Source organism: Trichomonas vaginalis, chromosome VI (assembly GCF_026262505.1).
Source record: "Trichomonas vaginalis G3 chromosome VI, whole genome shotgun sequence".
Lineage (NCBI taxonomy): Eukaryota > Parabasalia > Trichomonadida > Trichomonadidae > Trichomonas > Trichomonas vaginalis.
The window spans coordinates 11,236,954-11,261,872 of NC_067208.1; the positions used below are offsets into that span (position 1 = coordinate 11,236,954).

The 24,919-nt window shown below is 31.8% G+C and overlaps 12 protein-coding genes and 1 pseudogene across 13 annotated transcripts, besides 5 other annotated features; 5 read left to right on the forward strand and 8 right to left on the reverse strand.

Moving 5' to 3' along the window:
* Positions 1 to 14,499: part of a mobile genetic element that runs on past the window's edge.
* On the forward strand, positions 496 to 2,295 carry TVAGG3_0845450 (phage tail repeat-like family; the record flags this gene model as incomplete). The annotated part of the gene is made up of 1 exon (XM_051249036.1): positions 496 to 2,295. The coding sequence occupies one exon, from the start codon at positions 496 to 498 to the stop codon at positions 2,293 to 2,295; it is 1,800 nt and encodes a 599-aa protein (XP_051084511.1).
* On the forward strand, positions 2,824 to 3,231 carry TVAGG3_0845460 (Prim-pol domain family; the record flags this gene model as incomplete). The annotated part of the gene is made up of 1 exon (XM_051249037.1): positions 2,824 to 3,231. One exon carries the CDS (start codon positions 2,824 to 2,826, stop codon positions 3,229 to 3,231), a length of 408 nt encoding a protein of 135 aa, XP_051084512.1.
* Positions 3,244 to 5,136, forward strand: TVAGG3_0845470 (uncharacterized protein; the record flags this gene model as incomplete). Its single annotated transcript, XM_051249038.1, has 1 exon — positions 3,244 to 5,136. One exon carries the CDS (start codon positions 3,244 to 3,246, stop codon positions 5,134 to 5,136), a length of 1,893 nt encoding a protein of 630 aa, XP_051084513.1.
* Positions 5,723 to 5,995, reverse strand: TVAGG3_0845480 (uncharacterized protein; the record flags this gene model as incomplete). Its single annotated transcript, XM_001327630.1, has 1 exon — positions 5,723 to 5,995. One exon carries the CDS (start codon positions 5,993 to 5,995, stop codon positions 5,723 to 5,725), a length of 273 nt encoding a protein of 90 aa, XP_001327665.1.
* Positions 6,034 to 7,337: a mobile genetic element.
* Positions 6,130 to 7,257, forward strand: TVAGG3_0845500 (Mariner transposase; the record flags this gene model as incomplete). The annotated part of the gene is made up of 1 exon (XM_051249039.1): positions 6,130 to 7,257. One exon carries the CDS (start codon positions 6,130 to 6,132, stop codon positions 7,255 to 7,257), a length of 1,128 nt encoding a protein of 375 aa, XP_051084514.1.
* TVAGG3_0845510 (DNA/RNA polymerases family) lies at positions 8,966 to 11,545 on the reverse strand (the record flags this gene model as incomplete). The annotated part of the gene is made up of 1 exon (XM_051249040.1): positions 8,966 to 11,545. One exon carries the CDS (start codon positions 11,543 to 11,545, stop codon positions 8,966 to 8,968), a length of 2,580 nt encoding a protein of 859 aa, XP_051084515.1.
* TVAGG3_0845520 (uncharacterized protein) lies at positions 11,855 to 12,436 on the reverse strand (the record flags this gene model as incomplete). Its single annotated transcript, XM_051249041.1, has 1 exon — positions 11,855 to 12,436. A coding segment is annotated over one exon (582 nt), but the record flags the coding sequence as incomplete, so codon positions are not given.
* TVAGG3_0845530 (uncharacterized protein) lies at positions 12,931 to 13,652 on the reverse strand (the record flags this gene model as incomplete). The annotated part of the gene is made up of 1 exon (XM_051249042.1): positions 12,931 to 13,652. A coding segment is annotated over one exon (722 nt), but the record flags the coding sequence as incomplete, so codon positions are not given.
* Positions 14,500 to 15,047: 548 nt separating the features above from the next.
* Positions 15,048 to 17,112, reverse strand: TVAGG3_0845540 (ribonuclease H-like family; the record flags this gene model as incomplete). The annotated part of the gene is made up of 1 exon (XM_001327629.2): positions 15,343 to 17,112. The coding sequence occupies one exon, from the start codon at positions 17,110 to 17,112 to the stop codon at positions 15,343 to 15,345; it is 1,770 nt and encodes a 589-aa protein (XP_001327664.2).
* Positions 17,113 to 18,305: 1,193 nt separating this feature from the next.
* Positions 18,306 to 18,343: a mobile genetic element.
* A 381-nt stretch (positions 18,344 to 18,724) lies between these two features.
* Positions 18,725 to 18,864: a mobile genetic element.
* A 640-nt stretch (positions 18,865 to 19,504) lies between these two features.
* Positions 19,505 to 24,919: part of a mobile genetic element that runs on past the window's edge.
* Positions 20,058 to 20,336, reverse strand: TVAGG3_0845590 (uncharacterized protein; the record flags this gene model as incomplete). Its single annotated transcript, XM_001327628.1, has 1 exon — positions 20,058 to 20,336. One exon carries the CDS (start codon positions 20,334 to 20,336, stop codon positions 20,058 to 20,060), a length of 279 nt encoding a protein of 92 aa, XP_001327663.1.
* TVAGG3_0845600 (uncharacterized protein) lies at positions 20,939 to 21,670 on the reverse strand (the record flags this gene model as incomplete). Its single annotated transcript, XM_051249043.1, has 1 exon — positions 20,939 to 21,670. One exon carries the CDS (start codon positions 21,668 to 21,670, stop codon positions 20,939 to 20,941), a length of 732 nt encoding a protein of 243 aa, XP_051084518.1.
* On the reverse strand, positions 21,976 to 23,467 carry TVAGG3_0845610 (annotated as a pseudogene). The gene has a single exon. A coding segment is annotated over exon 1 (1,492 nt).
* Positions 23,567 to 24,235, forward strand: TVAGG3_0845620 (His-Me finger endonucleases family; the record flags this gene model as incomplete). The annotated part of the gene is made up of 1 exon (XM_051249044.1): positions 23,567 to 24,235. The coding sequence occupies one exon, from the start codon at positions 23,567 to 23,569 to the stop codon at positions 24,233 to 24,235; it is 669 nt and encodes a 222-aa protein (XP_051084519.1).

Below are 24,919 nucleotides of genomic sequence, written 5' to 3' on the forward strand. Positions count from 1 at the left end.
CGTATGGTATGAAGAAAATTTTAAATCAAAACCGATAAACTTTTTGAACTTGATGAAATAAATAACCTTATTAAATTCCCGCTGAAAATTAAATTTTGTACTCCTCATCTTCGTTCATTGTTGGGGATATTAAATTTTGAAAAAGATGTTGGGGATGTTTTGTATTCTGACACTGGTTCCAATTTCATTTTAATCAAATGTGATAAAGTTAATACCCCAATGAGATTTTCACATCAAACATTAGACCCTAACTCTTACCCATCAATACAAAACATTTTATCCATCAACTTAAACACATTTTCTTTATCATATCCGTTTCAATTATCCGGGAATTCATTTATTCTTCATTCAAAAGATTTATCAAATATTAAATTTAGAATAACTGACCTATTTGATTGTGATTTAGAATTCATGAATGAAATATTATGGCAATTTCAAATAGAAAAAATAGCTGATGAGATAACAGATTAAATATTTATTTTTAAATCATAATAAATGATTAAACAACAGCAACCACAGCAACTTAAGGCACAAAGCACCCAGGTCCCTCAGACCATTACATACGCCATATATGCATATAATTCAAAGACGTCAGAACAAACGCAAAGGTTGAAATATGGAGATTTGGAGATAGTATTGAAAAATGACCATTTCGAATTCGTTTGCAAGGGTGGTGCAGTGATATCAAATATAAAAGAAATTTTATTTATGAATTCAAAAATTAAAGGAATAACGGATGATATAACATCAATTCCACCAGAAGAACAGAGATATTACGCATTAAATGCATTTCCTAAAGTTTTGAAGATTGGAAGATTTAATTTAAATGAGGAATTCATAGAAGGTTTCCTAAACGACATAATGAAGAAGGCAGATAAGGAATATGTGGATGAAAAAGATAATGAAATATATGAAAAAATTAAAGAAAGGGTTGAATGGTATCATAAATGGACATTGAAGACTTTTAAATTTAAAGCTGATACAGGGTGGGTTTCAGGCTGTTTAGATCTTAAAGCAGATAAAACTTATGTTAACGATGAGTTAAATAAGAAGGCAGATAAAACTTATGTTAACGATGAGTTAAATAAGAAGGTAGATAAGGAATATGTTGATAGTGAGTTAAATAAGAAGGCAGATAAGGAATATGTTGATAGTGAGTTAAATAAGAAGGCAGATAAGGAATATGTTGATAGTGAGTTAAATAAGAAGGCAGATAAGGAATATGTTGATAGTGAGTTAAATAAGAAGGCAGATAAAACTTATGTGGATGAAATATACCAAAGTTTGATAGGAACAACAAAAAATATTGAAACTATTGTTGGGGATGTTTCTATCTATGAAGAAAACAAATATTTTAGATGGGAGTTTGTACACTCCTTAAAAAATGGTATACAGTATAAACTCATTCCGAAAAATAACAATGAAATGTATGTAGGCTATATAAAGAATAATGGTACACAAGTTAAAGTTCCATTAGACAACAACTGCTACTTAAACTTATATGGAGACGAACAAAAGAAATATTTAAGAGTTTATGAAATGGCAGGTATGACGTTGGCTGACCCAGCTCCAGCACCATATTATTATGACTATGGAGATGACGACAGAACACCACATGTAGATGAACAAAAACTAACATTATATTTAGATTATTATAGATATAAAAGATATAATGCAATAGAAAAAACGAGAATAGTATATTATTATACAGATGACAGAAATAAATATTATAGTCAAGATTTTACCTACCCTGAAAACATAAGATTATATTATAAAAAATATTCTGACACAAACCAGAAGAAACCTGAAATAGTTACACTATATCTTAAGTTCAAAAGAGACAATCCTATAATATCTCATATGTTTGATTTAATGAACCCAGTAGGTTCTATTTATACATCTATGGATGCAAGAGGTCCTCAAGTAATGTTTGGTGTTGGTGCATGGGAACAAATAGTTGACAGGTTTTTGTATTGTGCAAACTCTTCAAAGGAAACAGGGGGAAGTAAAACGATTTCAGGTGAAAATTTACCCGCACACAGTCACTACGTAGATTTGAGAACATCTCAAGCAGGTTGGCATAAGCATAGATATTGGGATTGGTCAGGAATGACAAAAGGTCGAGGATATGATGTTAAAGATGATGTTAAGTTTGCTATAAATTGTTACTGGGATGACACTCAGGGAGAAGGAAACCATACACATTTCGTTTCAGGATATACACAAACAACGGGACAAAGTAAAGAATACATGCCACCATTTATGACTGTATTCATATGGTATAGAGTTCAATGAATGTGCTTGACCCAAAGGTCTGGGCTTACCGAATGAACTAAATATATTTTATGTCTGTAATTAATTAGGTAATGAAGTAATGGATGAACTGCAGAAATAAATGTTTACGTTAATGTTTACGTTAATGTTTTCAGGTTATTCAATAATTAATTATTTTTGAATAACTGAAGGTGTCACTACGTCACCATGTGTCACTCGGTTAATTAACTTCTCTGAAAAAATGTGACAACATGACATTTTGACAACAACACAGGTTATTCAATAATGACTTATTTTTGAAGAACTGAAGGTGTCACCAGGTCACCAGGTCATTTAACTCATGACATTTTGACAACAACACAGGTTATTCAATAATTAATTATTTTTGAAGAACTGAGGGTGTCACTACGTCACCATGTGTCACTCGGTTAATTAACTTCTCTGAAAAAATGAGACAACATGACATTTTGACAACATTTACGAAAATTTGATGCAGTCCAAAAATAAAGTTAGTTTTAAAATTATTTTTATTTTTTTATTCCTATATAAATGACAGCAACAAACAACAACAGCAACTATATCGTTTCTGATGAAAAAGTTATTGATTCATTAGCTGAGGAATTAGTTGTGGCAGAAACTAAAACCCTCAACGAAAGAATTGGTGAAAACAAGATTGATTTACATAACTACCTCAAACATGATGGAGGAAGAGGAAGGAAAACTGGTACAGCTTTATTAGCAAATAAAATATCAAATTTAACGATTATAGATGTTGATATCAATAAATCGTACAATGATGAACTTAAAGAAACAGTTAGAAAAGACATTTTATCAAAACTTTCGGATAAAGATGTTATCGTTAAAACCGCTTCAGGAGGTCTTCACATTTATTGCAACACTAATTTCTTCTATGCAGTTTCGAACAGAATGATTAAATGTTATTCCTGCAATGATTAAGATATTGACATAATGACTTCTATTGATGATTCAAAGCGTTCATTAGTAGTTATGGCTGATTCAAGAGTTCGCAAGAATGCATCAGAACCAATCAATACATACTCATTCATTCGTGGAAGTTACGACTCGACCATAACCAGAACAGTAAACGATATATTAAATGATTTGAATATTAAGGTAAGAGTTGAACAGAAGAACGAAGAAATAAAGAATATCATGAATGAAAACAAAGATGTAAACATTGACGATAAACTTGCCCAGAGCATAGTTGATGGCATCTGTGATTTTGAAGTACATAATGACGGTGGAAACATGAATTTAGAAAAAGAAGTTACATTATTCACACTGTTTCAAGCTATTAATTCGTTACCGGATCATTTAATTAATGAAGCATACGATAACGTTTATAACTTCTGCAATTTAACTGAAAATGCAAAAAGTAATTTTGAAAAAGCACGTAGTAGATATGCACATTTAATGACTTCTCCATTTGTTTTAGTGAAGATTCTAAAACTATATCAAAAGGAATATTATGATGAATATGTTTTACCTTTATTACGTAAGCCAAAAATAACATTTGATATCAAACTTGATGACTCGTTTTTGATAACAGATATTAGACGCAAGGCTGAAAATCATCAGTATAAAAACAGTTCTGAAGTAATTGAGGATTTATCACATGTAATCCGTTTTGTAGATTGTGGAAATAAATATTTCATTCAAAAGGACTATAATATCCACGACAAAATGAATCAAATATCATTCGTTCTTCAATCAAACATGAAAGAGTCACTCAAAATGATTAAATTATTTAAAGAAGAAGGTAAAACCATAACAGCATGGGACGTACTATTAAATCAATTGTCTTCATTAACCGTTAAGGGTGTTTGCTTTAAATCTGATTCTCCAGATGTTTTCTCAACGTTTCAAGGTTATAAATACATCGTTCTCGAAAAAGTAGATTACTCAAAAATTGAGATGTTTATGGATTTCATTAAAGAAGCCATTTGTGATAATAATGATGAAGTGTATAAATACCTTCTCGGCTGGATTGCATCAATGATTCAACATCCTGGAATCAAGAATGAAACAGCAATTATTTTGAAAGGACTTCAGGGAACAGGTAAAAACAGATTTACAGACATTATTTCTGAACTCCTCGCCGGTTATTCATGTAAAAACATTACTGAAATAAGTGAGCTAACGGGTAATTTCAATTCAGTTGTTGAAAATAAAATGTTTCTTGTACTTAATGAACTCAAGAATGTTGGTGAAGACAGACTCGCAAACTTCAACGCTTTGAAATCAATTATAACGGATAATGAGATTAGAATTAATGAAAAGAATCAACCTAGAAGAACTGCTCAGAACGTTGCAAACTTCATTTTCGTAACTAATAACGTTTACCCTGTCAAAATTGAAGTTGGAGACAGAAGATACGTAGTTTTAAGAGTTAATGGTAAATTTAAGGGTCAATTTGATTACTTCAAGAATTTAATGGATTCATGCACTAAGGAATTTTATGATAACCTTTTAACATATTTTATGCAATATGACCTTTCATCATTTAATGTACGAATCATACCGATGACTGAAGCCAAACAAGATTTAATCGAGTTATCAACAAATCCTTTAGATGAATGGATAAATACACATTATGATGAATTGAGTGCAGGTATGACATGTAAAAATGCGCTATTCTGCAAACCATCAGACATGAAAGACAAGAATTTCCAAATGAGCATTAAGGATAAATGTGATAAGAAACAGGTAAGAATAGATGGTAAACAAACATGGTGTTATGTTTTGAAAGAAGAAATGAAAGGATTATATAAACAGGTTGAACCAAACGATAATGAGGATTCATTTACTGACGATGAAATACCTGTAAATGAAGCTTTATAAAGTATGATTGGAATTTATTTTTGCATTAATCCTGCTGTGTTGTCAAAATGTCATGTTGTCTCATTTTTTCAGAGAAGTTAATTAACCGAGTGACACATGGTGACGTAGTGACACCTTCAGTTATTCAAAAATAATTCATAAATGCCTTCCTCATTAATCCTGCTGTGTTGTCAAAATGTCATGTTGTCTCATTTTTTCAGAGAAGTTAATTAACCGAGTGACACATGGTGACGTAGTGACACCTTCAGTTATTCAAAAATAATTAATTATTGAATAACCTGAAACCATTAATGAAAACATTATTTTTGGGTCATTTACACTCATTACGATGAAGTCATGACAAATCATTTCCGGGACTGTTGTCAAAATGTCATGTTGTAACAAACTTTAGAACGGCATAATTTAAATTTTTATTTTTATCATAAATGGATACCCCACAAGCTCAAAATTTACCACGAATCATAACAAGGGAAGAAACGATAAAAATGATGCGAGAACTTGCTAAAAATAACAAACCACTAAAACTGAGAAAATGTGGTTATGCAGTAATGATGGAAAGAGAGATGTTGTCAAAGAAAAATAAAAATTAAATTTGGATAGAGTTTAAAAATTCATCTTTATTAAATTCATCTCTTCCAATCAATTTATTTATTCTATTAAATTCTTTTATTTTTGCTTCACTCAGTTTAAGGATTGAACGGTAAGTTTCTAATTTTTCGATTATTTCTTTCCTCTCTTTATCGTTTTCAACCCCACCGCATTGCGGCTTCTTTTTGTAATAGCATATTTTTGATTTAATTCTGTTTAGTTTCTTTTTATATTCATCGTCTGGACTCTTGACTGCTTTGTTGTCACTCATTTCTTACGAAATAAAAAAAATTAAATATTATTTAAATATAGGGTGTCCAAAGGTGCGTTTAGCACAGCGCTCTATATGAGACTATTAAAGGAGATATATGCTGATTATAAATATATAATAAAAAATATGAATATATGTATATGATGAGTAAGTTGTATTTTGGCGCCATGCCGGGATATAAAATGAATTTTGAGACAAGAGGCGGTTTCGCGGGAAATTTTGGCGGGATTTTTTTCATTTTTTTAATGAATCATAAAGAAAACATCCTCGCTCTTGCAAAAAAATGCAAAGACTGTAAAAAAATCTACGAGACATTGGTAAAATGCTTCGGTATGGATGCTCCTAGCTATTCCACTGTAACGTATCATGTTAGGATGTATCACTTCATGAACAAAAAGGCGCCCATCATAAAAATTGACAAAAAATCGCCGGATCAAAGAAAAATCAAAGCAATTCTTCAAGCGCTAGATGAAGACCCAAGAGCATCACTCAGAAGGATAGAGGAGATGACAAAGATACCACGTACAACAGTCAGTTATTATCTGCACAATTATTTGAACTACAAACTAGCGTATACACGTTGGGTTCCGCACAACCTTAATTCAGTTCAAAAAAAATCTAGAGTCCAATCTTCGAAAGAGCTCCTCTCTATATTGGGTGCGTATCAATCCAAGAAGTTTCGCTTTTTAGTAACAGGGGACGAGTCTTGGTTTCAATATGCAACAGAAGCCAAAATCATGTGGATCCCGAAGGATGAAAATCCGCAAACATTCCCGAAGAAAAAAATTGACACACCAATGATGATGTTGTCGGTTTTTTGGGGCGTGAATGGCATCATCGCAATTGATATTCTTCAAAAACCTAATACGATGAATGCTCAGTATCTAATTGACAATGTTCTTATTCAAATTATCAATTCTGATGAGTTTGAGAAATCCAAACAACAAAAACAAAAGTTTGCAATTCATTTTGATAATTCAAGAGTTCACAAAAGTCATAAGGTAATGAATTACTTGGTGGAAAACAATGTCAAAGTTGTTCCAAACCCAATTTATTCACCTGATATTGCACCCTCTGACTTTTATTTATTCGGCACGCTAAAAAAGAGAGCTGAAGGACGCGAATTCTCGAGTCCAGATGATCTTGAAAATTTTGTAAGAGAGCAATTTGAGCAATTTTCTCATGATGATTTAAAGCGTGTCTTTCAAGCCTGGATCGATCGCTGCGAACGCGTGATTGAATCCAATGGTGATTATATTTAAATAAACTTTATATATATGTAACTTGTTTATTTCTATTCGCAGTATTCAGGTTTGTGCTAAACACACCTTTGGACACCCTATATAATGGAGTAATAAAATAAATCGGAATTTCTATTAATTTATTGTCAACTTCAACTAATGCATTGCCGTTAATATATCTAACAAATTCAGCTATTGTGTCAAATCTTCGTCTTCTTTTTGTCATTGATTTATCAGTTTTTCCATAATCGAGATGAATTAAAACTTTATTTCCTTGTTTAAAATTCATGAGCCCCGAATTAATTTGTTCACGTTTAACATCATTTAACTTTTCCATTTGCTTTCTAATATATTCCCATTCTTTTGAAATATCATTTTTCATTTCCACCGGTTTCATGTTTATAGTTCTATGCCATGTATTATTGTAATAATATACTAACTGCTGTATGGTGGAGTCATGATTTCCATCCCAGTATATCTGACCGTTAACCCCTAACGCATCTCTAAGAGTTCTCATTACCGCATCAACTATTTTATTATGAAACGTATATGGAGAGGATGAGAAGAAAAAATTAATTTGTGGGAAATAATGAGTCATAGCTGCCTGAAATCCTTTATCACCATCACCCCTGATATTATCTACTCTTTCATGATCTAGTAAGTATTGAATAGCTCTTCTTGTTTCCTGTTCTGTTTTCCCTTTCACCGGAATGCAATATAAATATCTAGTGTTAATGTTAATGGCAAATAAATAAGTAACGTTTCCTTTTGAATATTCCAGAAGATCGATTTCGTATGAATATGGATATGGTGCAAATGAAGGGCGACTAAATTTTTCCTTTAACGGTTGAATTTTCGGGTCAATTGGTTTATTTAATATCTTAAAATCCTTTTTAAAATCTTTTTGCTTCTTTAATGTTTGAAATGGATATAATAAAGTGAATGATGAAGGATTAACTGAAGGAGGAGGAGGTACTGTCGTTGGAGGTTTTGGTGTTGCAAGTGGTTTAATTTTATCTGCTTTGATTTTGGATTTCATTCCTTCCTTCATTAATTCTGGATGTATTCTATTCATTTGTTTTAAATATGCTGTATATAAAGGTTTGATATACTTTCCCGCTTCGAGTTTATGTTGAAGGATGAATTCCAAAAGTTGATCTTCATTTAAAAGTCGGGCTGAATATGGTTTAACTAATGAATCATAAATTAAAGCTTGTGCATCATTTATGGTCTGAAGGACCTGGGCGTTTTGTTCCTTTAGCTGTTGAACATTTGCTACTTTAGACCTCGGCTTTGGTTTTTGTGGCTCAGGATTATATAATTTATATAATTCATCAATATCTTCTTCTGTTAATACTTTATTTTTGAAATCTTTCAACTGTTTAAGCTGTGATTTAGTTTTTCCCTTTGAATATTCATTATTTTTAATTTTGTCTTTAATTTCAGAAATTATTTTATTATGATATATCAAAATTTCATTTTTATAATATGGATAATAATAATCCATATCATCACCCGTTATATTATTATTATATTTTTGGAGATATGATTTTAATTCATAATAACTAAGAAATTTTTGATTAAGTACTAAATCAGCAATTAAATTTTTTAAATCTGTGTTATCCATTTATATAAAAATAAAATCAATGTTTTAAGGGTGCCCACCTCTTTGAATCATAGTATCAAAACCATCATTAACGGTTCCTTTTGTCTCTTCTGTGGTATTTTATTAAATAAATGGCATACAACATCCATTTTCACAACATACAGCCTTAGTGTGTGCTCCTGTTAATGCAGTCTTACCAATTGTTAAGCGAGTCATTGACCCATTTTTAAGTTGTAAATTAATATTCTGACCATCAAATATCAATTTATCATTTATTATATCCAAATAATTTTTAGGTGTTAATTGTTTATTTTGTCGTAAACTAACACCTTTCATTTTTTGTGCAATCTTTTTAAAATCACTTCCATCAATTGAACCGTTGAATGATGTATAACACTTAGGACATAAAGCAACCATGTTATCACCTTGTTTCTCAATTGCTAAACCCAATAACTTCTTCTCATGTGCTTTTTCTTCAGCTTTATTCTTTAATTTAGGTTTAAATTTCTCATCAAAACAGAAGAAATCAAATGGTGCGAATTTGAAAATGTTTTTATCATAAAATTGTTTATCAGTAACAATTGCTTGAAATGCTTGAGTGTTAGGAAGATTTGGGTCGCCAGCGATTGCCCAATAAGATGAATCAGTATCACCTTCAATGAAATGAAAACGATTAACATTCATGCATTTATACATAAAATCATAAATGAAAACCAAATACCAGTATTTAGCATTATCTAAAGTGAAGAATGCCTCTTGTAAACATGTATCACATCTATAAAATCTATCTTTAAGCATCACTTGATACGTATCCTCTCCTATTTCTCTTATGTTTTTAAACTTATTTGACATACATGCAACGCGTGCCTTCTGTGCATTCATTATTTTAGTCTTTGTGTAATTTTGTGTATTCATTGCATCGTAACCATATGATCCATTAAGTGAAATCTTGCAAAATAAACTTTTTCCTTTATTTCCTTCTAATTCAGCCTTTTGTCTTTCGTTCATAAATTCTTTCGCAAATTCATTAAAACAAGTGTTTTTCGTAAATGTTAAAATTGATTGAATGTCATCAATGATAAAATGAAATCTGTCTATTAGATACCATAGATAATAAGAAGAAAATGGTTGATATTGGTTGTGTGTTGATGCTAACTGAGTTAATTTTCTCTGTTTCTGGTCAACTGGTAGATTGTTTGATTTCATGTAATTATACATAAAACTGCCAATTGTTTTTTCATCTGTGATAATATCTAAGTTTCTTATTATCGGTAAAAAGTTTATGTAATCATTAATGTATTTTTCATCAATGTGACCCTTTACTTCAGCCACGAATAAAGTATTTTTCTTTCTAATAATTCCCAGTGCTTTTGCTTTCTTTGTTGCTGTATCACAAATGATAACACCATTCAATCTTCCCGGCATATACATTTTATGGTCAGTATATTGAATGAAATCATGAGGATTAGATGAAAATGATGAAGGATATAATGAATTAAAGTCAACTCCAACGAAATGAGTCATAATGTTGGTGGTGTCCTCATTTAATACAGTTTTAGTTTCTGGATTATATGAAAGTTTATTAATGTGCGTGATTCCTTTAAGATTAACACGATGTTGAACATTTGATAGACCACCAGTAATTCCATTACGGAGAATGTGATAAGCTTCAACTGAATCTAAAGTCATTGGTAAATTATTTTTTAATGCATAATTTCTTAAATTGATTCTTAAACGTTGAACATCTTCATCTTTATTTGATTTTACGACATTGCAATAACAACACATTAACTGACAATTTTCTTTGGTATGTGGTTTTTCATTATCTATTCTATCCAATGTTGGTTTATTTGCATATGTAAACGCTTTACCACACATTTTGCATTTAGATGAAAGGATTAAATCGTGATAGTATTGAAAATCATCCATTGAAACATTATTTTTAGTATCCCTTTCTGCTTTTTCATCTTGTTTCTTATATGATTCAATTTTATATTTCCAATACTTTTTTGTTAATTCAAAACTTGATTCCACATTTTCTTCTTCTGGATATGTTTCGTTAGGATTGAAGTTCTTATATGCTAACGCGTAACGAATCATTGATGCATTCGATGATAAAGAAAGATTATGAAGCATGTCAATTTTATAAACAAATGTTTCTTCGATAATTTTATCAATTGGGTCAATCATAATTTCAACGTCTTTATTGCAATAATGAATAAAATATTCTAATCTATTCTCAAAATTTTTAGCATCATTGAGATATATTTGATAATCTGAATCGGATATTGTTTCTTGTGTTAATGCTGAATAAAATGAATCTTGAGTGAATGGTTCCTTTTTATATAATTCATCTTCGTAATTCTCCCATGTGATGAATTGATAAGGGAAAAAGGATTTAACACGTGATTTATTGTTTCCGAAATCTTGAGTGAATTGGTCTAATGTTCCACCCGCTATATAATTTCTGATGTCAATAAATCTTAATTCATATGGAACATTTGTTTTCTTTACAATGATTTGCTTAAATTGTGAAGATGAACCCAGCATTGATTTTATTTTCCATTTTGCAGTGTTTAAATCACGAAGAATTAAATTTAAATCAAACTTTCCCGAATTAAAACCTATGATATTCACTTTATTAAATTCTTCATCTAAAAGCTCTTTCATTGCTTCCTTTTGTTTCTCATTTAATGTATTCATTAATTCTTCATATTGTTCAATATTTGATTTAGCAACTAATGAACAGGTTGAAAATAAAAATTCAATCCAATCAGAGATGAACGAATCACTTGATGTTAAGCAAAAATTCCTCGTAAATGTTTTATCACGGTCTACGACCTCGCCGCTTTGCGGCTTTATTTTGACAGTTGATGATACCATAAATGGTTTTAAGTAAGCGTTCAAAGTTGCACATTCAGAAAGTTGAAGTTCTTCTTTAGTCTCTAATGTTTCGAAGTCAAAAGTAATATAATATCTTGTTGGTTTATAATATTCCTGCAAATTATGTGCTAATAGCCATTGATATATCTTCTGTTTCGTGATATGTGGTGCATATGGTTGTTGTGTGTTTTGCAATTGAACGTCTTGAATTAATCTTCCATTATTTTCTTTACATTTCTCACAATGTTTTAAAAATCTTCTTTGGTTTTTCCTTTCTGGATCATCACGGATAGAATATACTTCTTCTTTGCAAAAGGGGCAAACTTTATATCCTGTGAGTGCTTCAACGTCTGTAATTCTGTCAGCGTGAAGTTTTCCACATGGACTCTGTGTTAATAAAATATTTACTGTTTCAAATTCTGGATCTATCATTATTGATTCCACTAATGGAAAGTCTACCTTGTTAATGTCTACGTCTTCTGGTTGAGGGTCACAATAATAAAAATCAATATTAACGTTTAACATTCTTGCTAACCTCTCACTTTCTGATGAAATGTCAAATCCTTCATATGCATCTATGGCTTCATTTAAATAACTTCTACGAGTTTTAGGATTAACACCATCAGGAATGTTATAGAAGCGTTTAAATAACCTTCTACCTTCGGCTCTTATTTGATTATCATTCATTTTAGCTGTTCCATTTTTATTCATTTATGTAAGAATAAAAATTAAAAAATAAATAAAAATAAAGTTTATTTTTTTTAAAGTCCGAGACTCAGAGAGTCCAGGGCTAAAGTCCATAAAATGAATTAAGAACACATAAATTTTTATCATCTGCGACGTGACGAATACATTTTAATTTACTCAAGAATGCGTACCCTGATACATTAAATCTAATTCCTGTCTTATTTAATTTCACAACTTTGAAAAGGAATGTATGAATAGCTATAAAATGATGAGATGATGTTTTATGGGTTGCTTCCATTTTTTCTGAAATAAATGAATAAATATAATGTTTATAAGTTTTCATATCTTTTATGTTCTTAATAACGAATGGTATAGACCTTTCCACTTCATCTTCCTTCGGTGCTGTTCTTTCATATGAAACATTATTGGTATCTTCAATAATGAAACCACAATCGCATAAAATTTTATATGTACCAATTGTTTCTTTTGATATTTTATCTAACAAATCAAAAACTTTATCAACACCTGTACATTTATTTAAATAATAATTTGTGTAAATATCATGGTCTTCTTTCTTAATCGTATTTGTTGCATATGTTACATTTTTCAGTGCTTTTTTGAATTTTTCAGAATCAAGAGGAGGTGAAAGTAATATACATGGATAATCTCCATCGTCAATAAACTGAAGCTTATGTTTATGAATAAATTTTGTGCCTTCTTCTGAAAGTGTTTCGTCAATATCACCATCTAATAAATTTTTAGTAGATTCCAAAAAGTAATTTTTATATCTTTCCTCATGTGATTTTTGAACTTCTGATTCTGAAGCTGGGATATTCATTAAACCCTCTACTTCATTCTCAGCATTTCTCAATTCACTAATTCTTTCATCTATTTCATTTCTTAATTGTTCCAATTTCTCAATCTCATCGTTATAATATTCATCTTGTTTAATTTTTTCTTCAAAATATTCAGGAGGTGTTTCAAGGCTCGCTGAGCCCAGGTCCTCTGGACCATAAAGAGGAATATTCTCCTGTTTTTCAACTTTTTTGGGATATAAATATCTCATTATAGCCTTTTTAGTAATTGGTCCGTTATATTTAAATTCATTCAACAATCTGGAAAACTCTTTCACATTCTGCATATATGTTGGATAAGAACCGTCTCCAAAATTTTCTAAAATATTTTCTAATTCTGAATTAGTGAACTTTAAAGATTTCAATGAATTAGTTGTTATACTCATTTATTATAAAATAAAAAATAAAAAAAATAAATTTAACTTAGTTTTAATTTTACGTAAGAAGTCAATTTTTTATATACCGTCATTTGTAGGTATTATTTCTATCAGATAAAAATTATTTTTTTTATTTAAAAAATATAATTTATTTTATTTTTTAAAATATCATCGGTGATATTTTGGAATCACATGTTCAGGCTTCAAATAATTTTCAATAAGAAATTTAACAAAATCTTTATATAAAGTCTTTTTTTCATTTAGTCTGTGAAATTCGTCACATACATCATCTAAGTATATTTCTACTATGCACGGAAATTTAATCTTTCCGACCTTTATAATAGGTTTTATATTTTGCAAGAATATATTCTTTGACTCCGGTATATAATCGTTTTTTCTACAAAATTTTATATATTCTTCATATGTATCCCTTTCCTTTATTTTAAGTTCTACATGTAGTCCATACACGTTTGGGCAATAATATCAAAAATGAAAAATTTTCTATTTGTCATCTTTATATAAAGATAAAAAATATTTTTGATTTATGTCTTATAATGTGCGCATATGTATTTAAAAGGCATTCATTGAATTGCTTTTCAATCTCTTTCTTTTTTTCATCTTCGAATATTATATCATTTTCATGTTCGAAGCTTGTAAGTTTGTTATCTTCAAATATTATATTAGTTTCATATATCAAATTATGATATCGGTCATATTCTTTTAAGTGATAAATAAATACAAAATTTACGGTTCCTTTAATTTTAAATTCAAAATTAATTTTACAACAGCTTTGTGGATCAATTAGTAAATCAATCAAATAATGTTCAAAATCAGATATTATTCTTTTTCCATACATTTTATATTAAATAAAAAAATCTAACTTTATTTTTTCGGAGTTTTGTGACGAAGTGCGAATCTTCACTTCGTCAAAAATATATTCTTTTTATTAATGGTAATATAGGAATTGTAGGAATAAAAACTTTTTATAAATTATTCATAAATTTTTAAAATCTGCTATTCGGAAGTATGTTCAAAAATCATTCAATTATGTGAGAATTCTTACGATTACAAAAAAAGTCACACAACCCGCATCATATACTACTAATTATCCTTTCATTATTTTAAACTTAAATTAGTTTTTATGATTGACTAAAGCAATCATATTTATTCATCATTAAATAAACAAAAAATAATATTTGAGAGTTATTTCAAAAAAAAAACACATTGAATTTATTAATTTGTCTCAATTTCAGTATTATAAATTTTTATAATTTCAATGTGCTGAAATACACTTTTTAATATTTCAATATTTATGATATTTCAATGTATTAAGTGGTCTCAAATTGAGCTTCTCAAATATAAGTTGGCCTATTCAAATAATAAAATTAAATAATATTTAAAATAATAAATAAAAGTGATTGAGGTCATAGCAAAACGGCTGTTTGGAGGCAGTTAGGAGCTAGCGGTTGAAGCGATAACATTCACAGCCAACATCTACGGTCAAGCGGCAGCATTCAAGGGCAACATCTACAATCAAGCGGCAGCATTCAAGGGCAACATCTACGATCAAGCAGCAGCAAGGAGCTACGGCAGGTCAAGCGGCATCATTCAAGGCCAACATCTACAATCAAGCAGCATCAAGGGGCTACAGTAGGTCAAGCTGCAGCATGGAGCTACAGCATCAAGGAGCTACGGCAAGTTAAAGATCAGTCAGATCTGGAAATATCTTTTTCAGGATTTCATTTGTCATGAAAAGCTTCAATAGGATTCTACACTTTATTAGATCTTCACGTGCGTTTTGATTAAACCTATTACGCAGGTTCCGCACAATTGAAATCATTCTTTCCACATCAGCTTCGGTTGCAGCAATAGACATGAATTTTAAGGCAATCTCTTTCAATGCCTTGAAATTTGCATCACATGCTACCCAAAACCTTTGATCCAAGCAGGTGAGGTCGGTGTTGTTCCTGATTTCACTCTCATTCATATGTATAAAGTTGGAAAGAGCTTTCTTGTACTCATTAGCTATGTTCTTGGCCGAACTTCTCTTGTAGAACCTCGCTTCTGCTTCTGCACGTCTCGAAAGCATCTCGATCATAAAATCGTTGAAGCTGTACTCTTCCACTTCTTGCATTGACAGAGACGCCCATTCACCAAGGTTCCTGCCTAGTCTCCTCCTTGGTTCATTCTCTTCAACTTCTTCATCCTGAGCAATGTCTTCTGCATCTACTTGGCCATCACCTTCAATTGCTTCGTTCTCAATCTCGGGCTCTTCTATATCTAGATTTCTGTCCAATTGATCCTCTGCCACTTCATCCAAATGATCAGGGGTGTAGCTCCTTGGAGGGATTTCAAGTTCAGCATTGATAGGTATTGGTTCTTGGAAGAAGAGTGAAACGTCTGGCTTGTACTCAGTATGCATGTTCAATTCTGCGCGGATGACTGACCGGCCCCATGGAGTTAGACCAAAGGCAAATTTCATCAAAGCGTAGTTGCCCTGTTTGTCAAAAACTTCATTCATGTTGGCGATTAATGCATCTGCAATGCGCTTTGACGAACTTGATAATTCAGGACGATTTGCAATTCCGGTCAACTGCTCAATCGTCGATTGAAACATTGGATAGATGTAGCAGAAGCAGCCAACGTCACTCTCTGCATAATTCAAGAGTTTCTTGATTGGTAAAAGAATCTCTTCGAAATTTAACAACCATTGTGGAAGTCCATCCTTGAAATCAATTCCCATATCCCTTAAGATCTGAACAGATTCCGGTGGATCATCCATATTGAACAATTCATAAATTTTAGGGTGTTTTTCTTTTATCCACTTCAGAAGATCCCAGAAAAACATCCAGCGATGATCCGGAACATGAATAACCCTCATATTCAATGCCCTTCTCGTGTCCGGCTTCGATAACTCCTTGCTTATCGCTTTGCAATAATTAATTTGCATTGCGAAAGCTGCACAATTGTCTGCCGTATGCTTCACCACTAAGTTGAGGAGATGCGCAACACATCGGATATAAACGGTTTGAAGACCCGGATATAGTGCTCCGCATCTCCTCCAGTGGCACAGCCCTTTAACTTGGGCGGGGCATCCATCGGCAACAATTGCAGAAAGGAAATCCTTTGGGAAGGTAAAACATTCAAAGAAATTATTGTAATCCCTGGCATTCCAACCATCAGCGATCATAGTATCAATGAAGATATGGTTCTTCATTTTTGCTGGATTGCTAGCCATCACAAAAAAGCCATGCCGGCTTCCGTGTGATGCCGCATCAATTGTTATCGAATAGTAGCCCATCTTGTCAAGCTCAACGTGTATTTTTGGAGCTACCAAGTCGGCTAATGTAATGATTCCATCCCTTATCTCGTCTCTTCTATATGGGATCTTGAGTTGAAAATTGATTACTCCCTTGAAGGTGGAGTAGACATGTCGGGCGAAATCTTCTAGTACACCTGAAGCGGCCATATTGATTGACATGTTGGTATCCACAACAAATTTTACAACATAAAGTAATTTTCTATCTTGTTTTATTAAATCTCTTCTCGTATATGGATTATTTTCACATTGTATTTGATATATATGCTGATGATCTTCATCAAATTCTGATAGTTTTCGATGATAAATGCAGCGCATATATGTTTTTGTTAGTAAATTGTAATGTATCGCTAAACAATAACAATAAAGTCTTTTTCGTTCTTTCGATTTTTCGCTTGTATCTGGAAGATAAGCAATATTGAAACATACTCGACATTTATTATTAGTTGAGAATTTAGTATCCTCGAATTTTGGTAAGGGAGGTACTTTTCGAGGGATATTTTTGGGAGGAAGTTTGCAATCAATCCATCCCTCAAATTTGGATTCATATTCATCTTGTGTTTCAGTCATTAATTCTTAAAAATAAAAAGGGTAAAAACTAAATAAAATGGGTAAAATTCAATAGTGTCTGTGCTATCGTTCAATTTGAAGGTGTCTTTTGAAACCGCAAGACACATTGAATTTTTGAATAGTGTATTATGGTTTGACAGACACCAATGAAAAAAATAAAATGATATTTATTTTAAATATATAAGATCCTTATATAAAATATAAATATTTTATCGTTTTATTTTCTTGTTTTAGAAATGTTTTTTATTGAAAAATCAATAAAACTAACTCCAAAATAAAATTTTTGATTTAAAGACACTATGATGACACCAGGCAAATCTTCCAAGACACCTATCGTCGGGAATCTAACAACCCTAATCTCTAATATTTGAGTCCAAAATTTCAAATTTTAATTTTTTGAAAAAAGAGGCCACCCGTATGTACGTTTATTTGAGAGGAGGAGGATTATATTTTTGAAAGGGTGAAACATTATGAATATGTTAATTATATAATAATATGTATTATTATAAAAAAGAAAAATAAAGCACGTTAAGGGTGGCTTCCGACCAAATTGTCACTTTTTAGCCCAAGTGAGAAAATTTCGTAATTTATAACCAAGTTTTTTAAAATATATATTTAATAAAGATTCTATTTTTCTTATTAAATTTCAAAAATGAGGGGGTTCGGAATCGTCCACAAATTGCCGAAAGGGTTTTTGCCAGTTTTGAATCCGCTTATTTTTATCGACCAAAATTATAATAAATATAATTTTCGATAAGTATTCTACCCAAATGTGTTGTAAACAGAAATTCATCAAAAGTGACACCTCAGAAAAGCTAAAATATTGAATTTTTGGAACTATTCCTGGTCTTCTTTGGTATGTTTATTATAAACCAAAGATTAATTCTATCTATTTCTGGGGATCATGGTTCTTGACAATCTTTGGTGTATTCCTTGCTGTTGCTGTTATTGCTATGCAAATTAGAGGAATGGTCGTATATTGATTTATTTTACGCAATCATCTCTATCAAATTTCTTTTGCTTCTAATAATGTTTATTTTATTAAAACTTTCTTATAGCATCTCATGTAATGGATCATTAAACCTAGACCTACACACTTACCATATATGAAATGAAGTTCTCTATTCTATGCTTCTTTACTAAATATCCCATTGACATAGATAATGAGGGATATTTTTTATATATATTTAAGGGTGCCCTATAACGATAATGTAAACATCACAAAATTAACCTTATTAGAACTCGAATGAATGGATTATCCAGATTCTAGTTCTCAATATAATAGCCTTAAAAGTGCTTTTCTGAGGGTGGTCTATCGTCTATAGGGCACCCTTAAGTGTCATCAATTACCTTTTCCGGTAAAGATGAAATTCAAAGGCTCTGCTTTACATTCAACAAAATTTCATGACGTTTTTAATGGATTTTCCTGATTTGATTCACCGGAAAAGATACTATCTTCTCCATGATGTGCTTCAAATACCGGAATATCCTCTCAATTCAAGTTTTCTTTTGTATAATCATCAATATAAAGCTATGAAACATAAATTTTTTGAACTCAATTCACAAAAAAATAGAAAGTTACAAGAATCATAAAACATATTAACTATATTTTAAGTTTTAGTTCGATATATTTAATCAAATACATAAAGTATAAGTAATTAAGATATACGTACATAAAAATTTTAAAACATTAATTCAATTTGGATGGTTTTCTTCCATAAATAACATGGTGCTGATTCTTGAATGTTGTATGTATTTCTTTCATCTCAGGACTTGTTTCATTCAATGATTCTATTGCCCATGTTACTTGATCATAACCCGCATCAATTAAAACTTGAGGATCGACCCAATCTGCATCATATATTTCAGCTGGATCGTATGTAATGTTAGTCGTGATTGGTCGCACTCTGATAATACTATATATAGACAATATCACTGGCCATTTTACTTAGTTAAGTGATTAACTAAATATAGTTAGTACACCAGTCTCGGGTATGGTGGCACTGCGTTCCACTTTACCCAATTCTTGTGAATTTGACACTTTACAAAACCGTTAACGTATATTTTACAACATGAACGCAAAACCAACTTAACCTTAAATATTTACAAAGCCGCCAACAATTTCACCTCACTATCGTTCTCACTAACAACTTCACTAATGTTCTCATAAATTTTCCTCAATATCTTCATCATCAGTGTTAACCCTATTGTAGTCATACTTGAAGCCATAAACTTTCTCAAGTTTTGAAATGCATAGTCTTGTTAACTTACCTTCATCATCATAAGTTTTTATAAAACTACCATGACAATCTTTATACACAGTCAATGAAAAGTCAACTGGTCTAGGATGAAGTGTAAAGAACATGTTATACTCAGGAAGGAAGAATAAATGTTTAAATGTATGTTTGTTATATGTTTTGATTTGTATGAGTTGCTTTTGTTCTGTCATTACATCCAAATAAAATTTTTCAGTAAAAATAAAACTAACGTTAAAAATTTCTCATAACATAAACGTTCTCATTGCTTTATAACTCTCTTCCTTTCTCCAACTCTTCTAACTTCTTCTTAAGTTCAGCAATGTTGTCCTCATGAAGTTTAATCTTTCTCAAAATTCCTTCTTTATCTAATGGTTGCTTTATCTTTCTAAACTGAACTCTACCATCCTTCATAGTATGAATGTAAAAACCTTCTGGAATAGTTCCTGATTTAATGTATTCTACCAAAAACTTTTGTTTCATTGCTTCAGTGACTTTAGTCGTCATTTCAATCAAAGGTGAAGCTAGCACAGCGATAATGGATTTCATGACTTTTTAGTATTTCATGCAATCTTAACAGATAGCCTTACAAGTACTTCCAGTGTCCCTAGCTGTCCCTCCTTTTTATATAACTCCATAACATTTATAATCTCGCGAAACTTAACAGGTAGCATAACAGATTAAAATCAGATGAAGTTTTGAACCAAAATTTCTAAGCAACGTTGTCAAGGATTTTGAGGAACTAGGGACAGAGTGTGGCAAAGTCCAAGATTTAATTTATCTTCATCTGTTTCATCAGCTATCTCATCTAATATGCCAATATTTTATTCATAACTCGTGGCAAACTCACTAACTTTCGTTATGTTCATCTGCATGCTTCATCTGATAGAAAGTATGACTTTCATTAACTCTGTGAGATAATGAAAACTACTAGGGACAGAGACCATGACAAAGTTTATGACTTTCATTATTTCCAGAACTTAATGAAAACTACTAGGGACAGAGACCATGGCAAAGTTCATGATTTAATTTATTCTCTCACTAACAACAAACACAAACTCCAACACTAACATCAAGTACTAACTTCAGCACAAATGACAAACGCTAACAACAAACACAAACTCCAACACTAACGACAAAAATAAATGTCCTCACTTCTTAACAAAGTAATATGTGCTTCTTACACCACCATAGCTCAAACGTTTCTTTTCAAACATCGATTGAAACTTATTTTGAGCCATTGGCTTTAGTCTCTTTTTCTTCAAATACGCCAAGAAATCTTCTTCACATCTTTTCACTTCATAGCCTTCTTTAAACTCCTCCTTGTTAAGTTCTATGAAATCCTTTATATCATTCTTTGTTGCAATGGCTTCTTCACGAACGACATCGTGAACTATTTCATCATTGCATTCATGTATGACCTCCTCACTGTTCTCATGAACTATTTCAACACTGTTCTCATGAACGACCTCCTTACTGTCTTTCATAAGCGTTTCAAAGTCTCCTTTACTCATTACTTCAATCTCATGCTGTTCACAGTAGTACTTAAACTCACTGTATATGTCTTTGTTGTATGTTATATTGCTTCCCATGTACTCCATGAATTTTTCAAGCACTTCCTCATAATTCACTGTTTCTTTCTTTCCACGACCTTCTAATATCATACTTGCTTCGTAAATATAACTTCTTGCAGAACCGTCTCGCTTTCTACTTCTCTTCACAAATTCTCTCATCTTGCCGCCAAATACATTTGAACTACATGCAAAGAATTCATTCTCCTTCGCAAATTCTTTATATCTTCTGTAGCACTCTGTACAATTCCATCCGGATACAAACTTTTCATAGAACTCCTCGTAAAACATTTGGTAAGGTGTTTTGTTCATTTCGATGAGTTCTTGTTTAGCCCTGGTGAATGGTATCTTCCTTACATCAAATTCACTTAAATCTTTCTTCATGAAGTACGTCAGTAAGTTTGAATAAAACTCTTCATTAAAGCTTTCAATGAGATTTGAGAAATATTCGTAATTTCCTTTGTATCTGCTGCTTACGTCAATGACAACAAATCTTCTGTCGTCTTTGTCAATCTTTACTGAGTTGAAGTTGTTAGATATCATGATGATATTACAAACATTCTCTATCTTTCTTACTGGCTGACACTTCTGATTTAAGTCCAACTGAGTCTCTGTTACTATTGACTTTAGTGCGTCGTGGTTCATGACCTTAGACGTATCGCATGAGCTTAGTGCATTGCATACGATGAGCTTCATGTTCTCAATAGCAGCATTGAATCTACCAACCACATTCTCTATTGCCGTTATATTATTGTTGGCGTACTTGCTAATGAGCTCGCATAGAACATTACTAAGTACATTCTTACCAGTTCCTTGCTTTCCTATTAACAAAAGTACTGTTCCAGTCTTTCCACAAGGATTTTGAACGATGTAGGCGAACCAGTTCAAAACATACCCATAAAGCTCTTCATCCTCATTACATATGACATCGTGAACATGTTTCAAATATCCTTCAATAACGTTCTCATCTACTTCATTCAGTACCTCATACTCATATCCTCTGAAATAGCTGTAAATGTCATCTCTTTCGTCAAAGAATCTCATGCCTGACTTCATAAGATAGTTCTTGTTCTGACCCGCTTCATAAATCATCAGTGCGTTCACATCCTTCTCCTCAATACGTCCTACATAAATACTCTTCATGAGCTTATTGAATTCCTTGCTATCTACTGACACAAGTGTTGTTGTGTCTCGTATTCCATCATAATCTTTCACTAGATATGTCATACGTGCTCCGTCAATAACAACAACACATCTTCTTAAGTCATTTATAACACTAGCTATGTCAATACCGTCCTCACTCATGTACTTATTTCTCCTCAAGTCCTTTAGTGTGAAAGTGTCTCTAAGTTCTATTTCAAGCAATTCATTTACACATCCTTTGCAATACTTCTCTATAAAATATTTCTGTCGTTCTTTACTAAGTTTCTTAACAGCTCTGAAGAACCATGTGTTTTGACTCAAACATCCTTCACAACTTCTCTCATTCATTCCTAGTTCTTTCATGTCATTATCTTCAACCTCTATGGTCTCATTGACTAAGGTCAAAGGGTTCTTAGTCATTGCTGGTCTTATCTGAAACAATGTTTGTGCAACAGGTTTAACTAGTTCAGCAACGTCCTTCCTTAATATGAATAGCTGTTTCCACTCATCTTTGCTAACAGTTCTTTCATAACCACTGACAGTAATGATTTCATTTGCTGACCTTAGACGCTTATGTTCTATCATTTGTATTGCTTTTGTGTAAGGCTTTCGTGAGCATAGGTTGTATATGTCATTCCTGCAATGTTCATTCATGCCAATAGTACTAAATCCTTTCTTTGCTGTTGAGTGCATAATATCCATTAGTTCCTGTGTTCGTATTGCTGTCTCATAAAATACAACAAGACCTTTGTCATCTATGACGTACTTACCGAAAACATTGCTTATATTCTTTAACCATGAAATAACATCCTCATTCATGCTGTCAAACATGAAGTAAGGTCTTACATACTCTTCACTTATAAGATACTCCACAAAGTACTTGTTAAGCTCTATGTCCTCGTGAGCGATTTCATTAGGTTTGATATTAGTTCCTTTTGTCATTGCTGTCATGTACTTCACTCTCATAGTTCCTTTCAATAGCGTAAAAGTACTTCATTGTTTCATAACTGCTCTAAATTCTGTTCAAAATTCGTACAACATAACTTTTAACATTAGTGAAAGAGCATGAGCGAAACAACAACATCTAACATTACAGAAGGAGCTAGTGAAAATATTGACGAGCTCAGTGAGGAAGAAGATATTGAGGACGTCAATGAGAACGTTAGTGGGGAACAAACTCAATGGGAAACATTGAGAAATCATGAAGATTATGAGATTTGTACGACATATCCTTTTACTATTCGTCGAAAGAAAAACAAACATATTAAGAGTGAATGCTTAAATAATCATGGTTATATTGTGCTTAGTTTAAACAACAAAATGTACTTAAAGCATAGAATTATTGCAGAACAGTGGATTGAAAATCCAAACAATTTGAAAGAAATAGACCATATAAATCATGATAGAACGGACAACAGAATCTCAAACCTTCGTTGGTGTTCTAAATCTGAAAACAATAGAAATAAAAGCAAGTATGGCGATATAGTTTATGAGTTCGTTGATGAAATATCTGACGAAGCTGTTGAAATAACAGCTTATGGTAAGCATTCGTTTGAGTTCTACTACTATGTTGAGAATGAGGACGCATTCTATTATTATACAGGTCCTAACTATCGAAAACTTCATATAAACTTTACAAAAACAGGTGCTGCTTATGTTTGTATGATAGATACAGAAAACAAGAGAGTAATCTTATGCATAAACAAATTCAAACGCTTGTACGGCTTCATGTAGGACAAACATTATTTTTCAACACTAACGCCAACACGTAGGACAAACATTCATGACTAACATTACTGTATAACATAAATGTTTTGTCATGATCATTCATCGTTTATGCTTTATCAATACTTCATCGTAATGAACGTTTATGCTTTGTCATGATCATTCATCGTTTATGCTTTATCAATACTTCATCGTAATGAACGTTTATGCTTTGTCATGATCATTCATCGTTTATGCTTTATCAATACTTCATCGTAATGAACGTAAATGACCCAAAAATAATGTTTAGGTGAAGAGGTGAGATCTCACCTCTTTTCTCACCTCATTTCTACCCTCTTGAATTTTCATACGGAATCTCTTCCCTCGGTTTTCCGAGGGAAGCAATCATATGAGGAAATTCTTCTAAAAGTTCTTTTGTCTGTTGGTTTTCAAACCAATGATATGCTTGCTTTGTAGAACGAAGAGTATTATAAGGCATTTTGTGAAGAATATAGCAATCGCCGGAATTCAGACGGTTGCTTTTTATACAAAATTCACGCAGGAAAATTCTTGAGTTTTGGTTGAAAGAATACGGTCAAGCCAAAAGTGGCTCGACCTCAAAACAAACATTTTATGAGCTTACTAAGGCATTTATGAATGAATTCAAATGTATTTGCATACATCCTGACCTCGTTCATTTTGTTGCTGAATTCA